The sequence below is a fragment of the Vigna umbellata genome, chromosome 8, assembly GCF_029865625.1.
Source record: "Vigna umbellata cultivar VRB3 chromosome 8, Vumbellata_1.0, whole genome shotgun sequence".
In the NCBI taxonomy this organism is placed as follows: domain Eukaryota; kingdom Viridiplantae; phylum Streptophyta; class Magnoliopsida; order Fabales; family Fabaceae; genus Vigna; species Vigna umbellata.
The window spans coordinates 26,194,760-26,205,264 of NC_142172.1; the positions used below are offsets into that span (position 1 = coordinate 26,194,760).

General features: G+C 35.4%; 1 protein-coding gene and 1 non-coding gene across 2 annotated transcripts; one reads left to right on the top strand and one right to left on the bottom strand.

Annotated features, from left to right (window-relative positions):
* Nucleotides 1-6,119: 6,119 nt before the first annotated feature.
* LOC124844116 (small nucleolar RNA R71) lies at nucleotides 6,120-6,225 on the bottom strand. Its single transcript, XR_007029346.1, has one exon. It is a non-coding gene; the product is annotated as a small nucleolar RNA R71 (small nucleolar RNA).
* Nucleotides 6,226-7,320: 1,095 nt separating this feature from the next.
* LOC124844110 (uncharacterized) lies at nucleotides 7,321-7,746 on the top strand. The gene has a single exon (XM_047320973.2). It carries the CDS (start codon nucleotides 7,321-7,323, stop codon nucleotides 7,744-7,746), a length of 426 nt encoding a protein of 141 aa, XP_047176929.2.
* The last annotated feature ends 2,759 nt before the right edge of the window (nucleotides 7,747-10,505 follow it).

The following is a 10,505-nucleotide window of genomic DNA, read 5'->3' on the forward strand; positions in this document are numbered from 1 at the left end:
GTGCATTTAACACTTTCATATCTTTTACTGAACGTTGTGTGATCTTATAGAGAAAGGAAAAGCTCCAAGAACCAAGATTGACAGTGGTGATCAAAGACTTGAGGTTTCTTGAGAAGCAAGGCTGGCTTATTTGAACGTCTGATCAATCTGCACAACTGGGTGTTTGCAGGAAGAAGAGCGGTGTTCTTGACTTTAAGGGTGCCTCAAAGGGATAGATAGTAGAAGAGGGTGTTCTTGCTGCTGGTCTTATTTCTTTGGTGCCTATATTTAGATTAGAGGGTTAGAGAAGTGTTTTACACTTTTGATGTGAGGTCTCTGTAAAAACCTTGATCTTTATAGTGCATTTGCTTCCTGTGGTTGGTAGGACACTGGATGTAGGCAGGTTGGCCAAACCAGTATAAAAATCAGCGTTTGAACTTTCTGATCCCTACACTCTTTTATTAAGTCGATTAAATTGTTAGTATATTCGATTAAGTTTACTGCTGCATTGCATATCTTTTAACGTGCGATCCAAGAAAAGTGTAAAAGCATCTTATTTTGTGAAATAGATTTTGAAAGCTTATACTTTTACACTTCACCAATTCACCCCGTCTTGGTGTGAGAAACTAAGACATTCTATTCTAACACTCTTAATCATGGTTATCGAACTCGCAAGTTAACTCGTTAACTTGGTCGAGTTTACGAGTTCACTCGGTGCTTTCGAGTTAACCCGTAAGCAAACTCGTTTTTGGTGTGGGATCGGTAGAATCAGTGATAGGCTCGTTAAACTCGCCTGAAATCGCGAGTTGGTTCCAATTTTGCGAGTTTTTTAGGGCTCACCAGATTAGGTTTTTAGAGCTTTCGTTGAACCGATTCACTCACTACTTTCGTTCTCACTGTTCATCTCCTTTCTCGCGCTCTCGCCGTTAATCTCATCGTATGATCTCGCCTTTGTTGCACCGTCGTTCGTCGTCGATCTCGCCTTCCGTCATGCCTTCCTTGTCGTCGTTTGATCTCACCTTCGTTCGCAAAGTTCGTGTCGTCGCTGTTGATCTGGCCATCGTCGTCGATCTCGCCATCGCCATCGATTTGTCGTTGATCTGGTTGACAATATCATCTTCGAACTCACGGGTTGCGTAAGTGTAAACCCTCTGCCACCTATACTGTTGGTGATGTTTAAATTGATTTCATGTTTTATTACCAAAGCATTTTACAGCACAATATTAATGGGTTTCATTTTATAGCACCGCACCATTCATTTTATTTTTCAAAAATAAAATGATCCACGCTGTACTGTTGAACAACCCTTGCTGAGACAATATTTTAAGTTGTTCGACATTTTATTTTTTATTCTTGTAGTGAAAAGGTTTATTTTACTATGTCTGGAAACCCATCAAAATAGGTAGAAGTTAATCCATCTTCAATGTTCCGGGAAAATGATGAAACCCATCAAAATAGGTAGAAGTTAATCCATCTTCAACGTTCCGGGAAAATGATGATGGAGATAATGATATCATTATTAGAGGATTAGACATAGAGACTTTAATATATCAATTTATGTTTTACACTAACAATATTTTTATGAAAAAGATTTTTATGAATTTATATTTTTTTTCATGTAAAGTAAAGTACCATCAAGTTTACTAGACTCCTAAGAATTCATGTAAAACTCTAACAACCTTGCTCTTGATCCTTAGGGATTTCTTCATTTTTCATTCCTGTGGGACGAAACCAATTTGTTTTGTCTCTCCTTGGCAAGACACTTAGCATCCAATTGTGGAGTAGTAGATAGTCTGCTCACATCAACATCCACATGCATTTGTCATATTGGTGATTCCAAAACGGGAACCTCGGTAGGCACAACTTAGGGCAAGTAATCCAAAAATTTATGATTCATAATAACTCGTTCAATCAGGGAAGCATAATAACAGCTATAATCATCTTTATCCAAGATTTTTATAGACCGAATCAAATTGATAAAAATGATGTGAGGCAGATTGAAGGGAATATCCTAGCTTCGTCACACAGTCTTTATAGAGTTATTCTTGTGCAGAAAAGTTTTGGAGCAAATATGTTGCATAACCTTGGCATATGTAGTCAGCAACCTATAAACGACCTCTTTTCCGAGTAGGTCCTTTGAGAAGTTTGTTCCATAAAGAACAGTTCAACAGAACCATTATAGGCATAAAGGTCATCCCATCCTTCATAGTAGCAGTTGTTGTATTAGACACAGTCAATGGTAGACGCTCTAGTGGCAACGTTTAAAGTTATCTCCTTTACATAACTTTTGAGATAAGACTGTTTTCGTTATGAAGATCAACATTCGTCTAAAATTGCCTTACAATCGAAATATTTTGACATCCCGTAGTTATGAGCGTTGATGATGACGTTGAAACCTTAGGCACATAGTTCTTTCTAGTCCCCCCAGTATTCCGAAAACAACTTGATGGGTTTATTGATTGAGGCATGGATAACAAGATCTCTTTTGGCTGAAGAATAAACTTCCTCCAGGTGATGGCAAGTTGTTCTTCATTTATCATGGTTGTAGGGAGAGGTTTGGGTGAAGAGATAGTTTCAGAGAGTAGCAAGTGAGTCTTAAGTCAAAAAGGTACTAGGTTAATAATGAGTAAATGCCTTGGGGAGAGAAAACTGTTGGGAGAAAGGAAACGTCACATCTCCTAAAGGAAACAATTTAGGCCTAGACAAGATAATGGACCAATTGATGGACTCAGTTACTAAATAGATGTAATGAAATGGTGAATGATTTATCTTCTAGACAATGAATCATTAGACGCTACATGTGATCATGACGTCTTAGATGATGAGTCTTAGACACGTGTTCCTAGACCTTACATAATGCAAGAGATAAATGCGTTGAGTCAAGTCATTCTTTTAATAACTTCATTCTCAATAATGTCCTTGGACGAATCAGTCTGTCTTCCAACAGGGGTTTCGTAAAAATGTCAATAATAAGTTGATCTTCTGTATTTACATACTATAAATCCACAATCCCCTTTTAGACATGATTTCGTATGAAATTATGTTTGATCTCAATGTTTTTAGCACCGGAATGCAAAATTGGACTCTTAAACTAATTGCATCATTATTATCACAAAAGATAAGAATAGATATCATAATCTTCTAGTTGATCTTTGAACCGGAGAAGTTGAGAACAACAACTAGCAGCTGAGATATATTATGCTTCAGTCGTTGAGAGTATCTTGCTAGTCTAGGAAATAAGATTGCCTTCAATAAAGTGACAACCTCCTATGATGATTTTGCCTTCCATCCTATCTCTAGCGTAGTCTACGTCATAGTAGTCTTGTACTATGAAATTTTCTCGTCCCTTAAAATAAAGATCAAGATTAATTGTTCGAATGAGATAATGAAAAATGTGTTTAATTAGAGTAAAATAGGTATCTCTAGGGTGAAATTAAAATTTGGTGCATGGGTAAACGCTAAACATGATATCAAGGCTTGACATTGTGAGATAAAACATGATATCAAGGCTTGACATTGCATGGGTAAACGCTCAACATGATATCACATTAGTTGAGCTCTTGCCTAGTCCCAAGTTGGTCGTTAGGTGCATTGGAGTCTTCATCTCCTTTACATTGTCCAACTTAAACTTCTTTAAGAGTTCTCTTACATACTTCGTCTAGTGTATGAAAATAAAGTCTTATTCTTATTTAATATGTAGACCTAGAAAGAACTTGAGTTCTTCCATCCTACTTATCTTAAATTCATTTTGCATCAATTCAAAGAATTCTTGGTAGAGAGAATCGTTAGTAGCACAAAAAATAATATCATCAACATTTATTTGGATAATGATGTTCAGATTTTTGCAAAACAATGTGGTGTCTACCTTTCTACTTGGAAAACTTATTTGTATTAAGAAAGAACTTAAGCGTTCATACCAAACTTTGTAAGCTTGCTTTAATATATAAAAAGCTTTGTTAAATTTGAAAACATGAACGAGATTGGCAGAGAACTCAAAGCCAAGAGGTTATTCCACATAAACTTCTTCTTTAATTTCACTATTTAGAAACACACTCCTTACATTCATTTGATACAATTTAAGTTTACTAAATGCAACAAATGAAAGTACAATGTGAATGCCTTCTAATCTAGCCACAAGTGCATAAGTTTCAGTATAGTCTATACCTTCTTGTTGTGAATAACCTTTGACAACAAGTCTAGCTTTGTTTCTTACAACTATACCATTTGATAAGTGCAAAAAAGTAGAAAATTTTCATATGAAATTTTGGCACTTGTGTTTTAAATTGTTTACATTTGTATCAATTCGCCCCAATCTAAGAAAGATGAAATGTAATCATATGTTTCCGAGTTGTTGATTAAAAGGAAATCATTTGATCCCTATTTTGTATATGTTCCAGATAAATTAAGAGAGAAGAGAAAAGAGAGAAGAGCAAATCCTGCAACAATTCGCCTAAGCTAAAATGATCTCACTTAAGCAAGATTTGTGCAGGAAGCCATTACTTTAAAAGTCATTCTCGCTTAAGCGAGAATAATTTAGCTTAAGCGAGAATGACCAATCTTCTCCAAGAAGTTTCTTCTCGCTTAAGCGATAATCATCTAGCTTAAACGAGAATTCACGCAGTATATATACTTACGATTCAGAAACAAAATAAAGAAGAGAAAGCTGCGTGAAAAGAGTCAAGAGCTACCCAAAGAGTTTTTCTTCAACTTTAGCTGTAGGATCTTCTTCTTCATCTCTTAGAATGTTAATGGCTACCATGAGTGGTTGATCTTTTCTCTTGGGATTGAATGTAATCAATTTGAACTCGGATGTAATCTGGTGATATTTATATATAGCATTTCTGTTTTTATTCAATATTGGTATTTTTGTTCTACTCTTAGTGCTTGATTCTATCTGATCAATAGTTTCATGAATGTGGGTTTTAGACGTGACTGGAAAGTATTTCTAAAATCTAATCTGAACAAGATAATTTGATATCTTGTGATGCTAAGGATAGATTCTAGTTTATCAATTGCTTATAACACTTGAATATAATGTTGGATAGTTTGTTGGATGTGTGAGGAATCAATATTCAAGGAACTGATCTTATGAATTTTATACGCGAGGAATTGGTATAAATGACTTATGTGTGTTGCATCAATATTGGTAATTTCAGTTGCTATATGTTTAAATTCCTTCAGATTGCAGACGAGTGAGATAGATGAATTCAATCCTAACTTCTCATATTAAACATTCTTTAACTTATCTGTTGTTACTATTTTACTTTTAGGCAACGTAGTACAAATTATCAAAATCCATTATGAATCAGATTGAATACCCTTGTATATATGTTGTTTGAGATAAATGTATCTATTTAATTGAAGTTGTTCCTTGTGGGATCGATACTCTTACTTAAAAATCATTATACTACAGTTGACTATTGGTACGCTTGCCAAAAGATTCAACAAGTATTTTTGGCGCCGTTGTCGGGGAACAGTTTTCTTTTGAATTTTTAAAGTTATCTCATCCAGCTTTGTGAATATATATCTTTTTTTTATTTAGTTTATTTAGTTTTCTCTTTTGTACTAATTCTTGCTTGAGCTATTTTGATTTATGTTCTTAAGAGGTCAGGTTTCTAAAGATCAATTAGCGTTTGACCTAGAGATAGAAAAAAACCGCTCGAAGAAATAGAGGCAAAAACAAGAAGAAGCAAGGAAAAACAAAGGAAAAATCTTCCAATACTTCCATCACACATCTGGAAACAGAAAATACGACGGAAAAAGGACCAACCCCACCTAGAAGAACACTGGAGACTATGTTATGCAACAAGGGCCAAGATATTTTTCCAGCATAGTAATATTGTCCACCACCAAAACATTGGAGATGAAGCCAGCTTTCCTTAGCCTAATCAATTCTCATCAATTCACTGGAATGGATAATGAAGATCCATATATTCATCTTTCTACGTTCCATGAACTGATAAGAACTATGGGATTTGAAGAAAGAGATCTTGACCATGTATATATGTGTTTGTTTCCTTTTTCTTTAACAGGCAAAGCAAAGGAATGGCTTAAATCACATCCAAACCAAAGTCTGAACAAGTGGAGTGATGTAGAAGATAAATTCTTGAATAGATTCTTTCCACCTTCTCGTTACATTAAGGCAAAAGCTGAGATTTCTACTTTTAGGCAAGGACCAGATGATCCATTCTATGAAGCTTGGGAATGATATAATTCTTTATTAAAGAGATGTCCAAATCATGGGTTTGAAGATATTGCTCAACTAAATATTTTCTGCAATGGTCTGAGGCTAGACACAAAAATGATATTAGATGCAACAGCTGGAGGAACAATGATGTCTGTAGACGCAGAGCAAGCAACAAGAATCATTGAGGCACTAGCATCTACAGACCATCAAGCTCAACATAATAGACAAACAATTCAACGAAAAGGAATGCTTGATCTAAGTATTATAGATGCAATTTTAGCTCAGAATAAAATTCTGGCTCAATAGATGGAAGCATTAACCAAACAGATGGCTAATTTACCTGAGCAGTTAAAAGTAGTACAATCTTCTCCTAGTCAACAACTCATGAGATGTAACTCCTATGGAGGTGACCATCCCAATGGTCATTGTTCATATCAAAGTAGCCCACAAGAAGGAGAAGTTCAATACGTGAGTAATCAAGGAAGAACAGGTAATTTCTCTAACAACAATAACTTTTCACAGGGGTGAAGAAACAATCAAAGTCAGAATTTTGGATGGAAACAAGATGTTGGTCCTTCAAATAGACAACCTCCTTATCAGCATCAACAACAAAATCCATCTGTGTATGAAAGAATAACCAAATTGGAGGATACTCTAGAAAAATTCATGTAAGCTTCTATAACCAATCAGAAAAATACAAAAGCTTCAATCAGAAATATTGAAACACAGGTGGGACAGTTGGCTAAACAACTATCAGATCAACAGGCAGGTCATTTTTCAGCCAACACCCAAACTAATCCCAAGGAGCATTGTAAATCAATTACTACCCGGAGTGGTGAAATTGTGGGAAGAGGGATCAGAGACAATCTAGTTTTGGAGGAGGAAGTTTTGGAGAAAAAAGAAAATGAGAAAGAGAAAAATGAGTGTGAGGAAGAGGAAGAGAAAAATAAAAGTGAGTATGTGAAAAAAAGAAAAGAAAAAGAAGAAATAAATAGAAATATAGAGAAAAAGAGGGAGAAAGGTGAGAAACAGGTACCGCAGTTGAAGAACCTACCTTACCCTAGAACTCGTCCAAAAGGGATAAGGAAAAGCAGTTTGCAAGGTTTATGGATATTTTCAACCGACTACAAATTAATATTCCATTTGTGGAAACTATGGAGCAGATGTCAACCTATGCAAAATTCATGAAAGAGCTCCTGACAAAGAAAAGAAGATTTTCTGAAGAAATAGTAGAGCTTGAAGTAGGTTGTAATGCTATAATCCAAAAATCATTACCTCAGAAGTCCAAGGACCCTGGAAGTTTCACCATTCCAGTCACAATCGGGACATTGCCAGTAAGTAAAGCATTACTTGACTTGGGTGCTAGTCTAAATTTGATGCCTTTGTCCATATTAAGAAGAATAGGAGATTTGGAAGTAAGGCCTACACGGATGACATTACAATTAGCTAACAGATCCATGAAATATCCATATGGTGTGGTAGAGGATGCCTTAGATAAATTCATGTTCCTAGTTGACTTTGTGGTGATGGATATTGAGGAGAGAAAAGAAGATTACAACTGTAGGAATTGGAAGAAATGAGACTTAGTGTTTATGAATCCTCTAAGCTCTACAAGAAAAGGATGAAAGCTTATCATGACAAGAAAATTTTAAAGAGAGAATTCTACCCAGGTCAATCAGTGTTACTGTTCAATTCTAGGTTAATGTTATTTCCCAGAAAACTCAAATCAAAATGGTCAAGATCGTTTCTTGTCAAGGTTGTCAAACCTTATGGAGCTATTGAGTTAGAGGATCCTGAATCCAAAAGAAGTTGGGTTGTAAATGGGCAAAGATTGAAGCCCTACTTTGGTGCTGAGGTTCATAGACTTCCCACAATCATCCAATTGGACGAACCATAATGATACAAGCATCAAGCTCGTGACGTTAAACAAGCGCTTCTTGAGAGGCAACCCAGTGTTTAATTATGTTTTCACATTTTAAGTTTATCTTGTGTGTTAATTGTGTTTGTGTATATATTATGTGTTTGTATGCGAAAGGGTAATTTTTAACAGTTAAATATCTCAATAGGGCAAATCATGCATGCCTAAGTGCTTTTTGTACCAAAATGCTTGTGGCATGCATGATAATAAGTTTTGGTGCCAAATTGAGTTCATTGAATGTTAAAAATTGCCTTGTTTTGGCCAAATTGTGAAAATTGAGCTTGAGAGTTTAATTCTGCATTTGATTATGTGAAACTTTAGGGAATGACAGATAATTGGTTGAGGAATAGATTGTTATGTGTCTCTAGATTAATTAGACTAGTTCATCATGAATTGGGTGAGTAAAAGTTGAAATATTTTCAAAAGTGGCAAAACTGCACTATTTTCGCCTAGGCTAAACCTTCTCGCCTGAACGAGATATGCAGAAAACTTAAACAAGTTTTGCTGATACTTTCGCTTAAGGGAAAGAATACTCGCCTGGGGGCGAATTGAATTTTAAAATTCAAGTCTCTCTGTAACAGTTTCGCTTAAGCTAAACCGAAGTCGCCTAGGCGAGAATTGAATTTCAAATTCCAGTGCCCACTGGAACATTTTCGCTTGAGCTAAAATTGAGCTGCTTAGGCGAGATTTAGGCTAAAATTTGGGGTGTCCACTAGAACATTTTCGCTTATGCTAAACCTTGTTTGCTTGGGCGAAAATGTCTTGCAAATAATGTTGAGCCACTGGAGCTTTTTCGCTTGAGCGAAAATTGGTTCGCCTGGGCGAAATCTTTTAAAAATAGAACCTGTCATTCTAGCTTAAGCGAAAAAATTTTAGCTTAAGCGAGAACATGTGACCCTGTGTTAAAACTTAGAAAAGGAGGCATTGGTTAATAACTACTTTCTTTTCAGCATAGTGCTTTCTTCCTTCAAAGTATAGGGCGCGATTTTCTTGATCCAATGACGCTCAATTAACTCACCAATCCCTTCCTCCCTTTGCTAAATTCCCTTGAAGGTAAGTTCCACTTCACTATCTTCCATTTTCAAAGAACAAATTTGGGGTTTTTCTCTGTATGTTTTGTGGAACCCTAAGGTAGTGCCCATGCGAGTTATTGTCCATGAATTGTTGTGAATGTTTAAGTGGAGTTGTTGGTATAACTGAATAGTGTAGGCTGTTTTTGCATGGATTAATTCATGAAAATTTGATTGATGAAGACGCACATGAACTGTTCGATGAAATGCCTAACTTAGTTGATGAAATGCACCATAGAGGACGATTCCACCTTTATGACTACCTCTATAACAATGTTCGAGGACCATATTCAGGCATGACTCCACCAGAATTCTTGGCATACTTACAGTGGCCTGGGGACAGTCTAATTTTTCCAGGGGGAAGTGGACCAACTAGACCTGACAACAATTTTGCAATTGTACCTTCAAGAGGCAATTATAGTGGACCTTCAAGAGGAGGAGTTTTAGACTGATTTGGACAGAGTAATGAGGGGACATTGACACACAACACTATTCCAACCCTTAGAACTCAATGATATACGATTTTTTTGTTTTACTGCAGAAATTTTATTGTAGTAATATTATGCTTTAGTTGTTTTGGTTAGAATGTACAGTTTTAATTACTTTTTGCTTTACATTTTGCTTAATATTGCATAGAGCACATACACAGCTAAAATGAATTTTTTGAGAATTATAAGAAAATCTTTCTTGAGGAAATTGGTTAAAGAGAAATCAAGTTTCAAAAAGTTTCCTAAGATAGTACAACTGAAAAAAAAAAGGAAAATTTTGGTTGAATCCATAGTTAAATGGGATTAGGATACTAGTCCTGGATAATTGGTTAAGATAATCAATTGTAATAACAAGTGATATACCAAGGAAAGAAACCAATCACAGAACCCAGTGAGTGTGTGAATCCTTAAATAGTTTGAGAGTTTCCATTGTTTGTTGTCAAGTTGATATTGCTTGAGTTTTCATTTGGATAACATCACACTTGAAGCATGGAAATGATCAAGGTAGTTTTGTTGAATTTAAATAAAGGAGCTGAGTATATTTTTACTGTAATTCACTCTTTAGTATTGTATAGAAATGTATCTAAAAAACAAGAAAAGAAAAGAAGAAAAAGAAGGAGTGAATAATGAATGAAAAAGAAACATTGGGTTTTGAGGTATGAGATGTGATGAATTAAGAGTAGAATTGGAAGTGGGTTTAAAATGTAGTTATGTCTCTTTTTTAAAGTTGTGCTTTTTGTTATCTTGAAAAACCATAATTCTTGGAAGCCTAGCCTTATTACAACCTTTAAAAGTCCTTGAGATTCATGTTGATTGTGTGTGTAGTTTGATTGAAAATGACTGCAATTTTAATTTGTTCAATT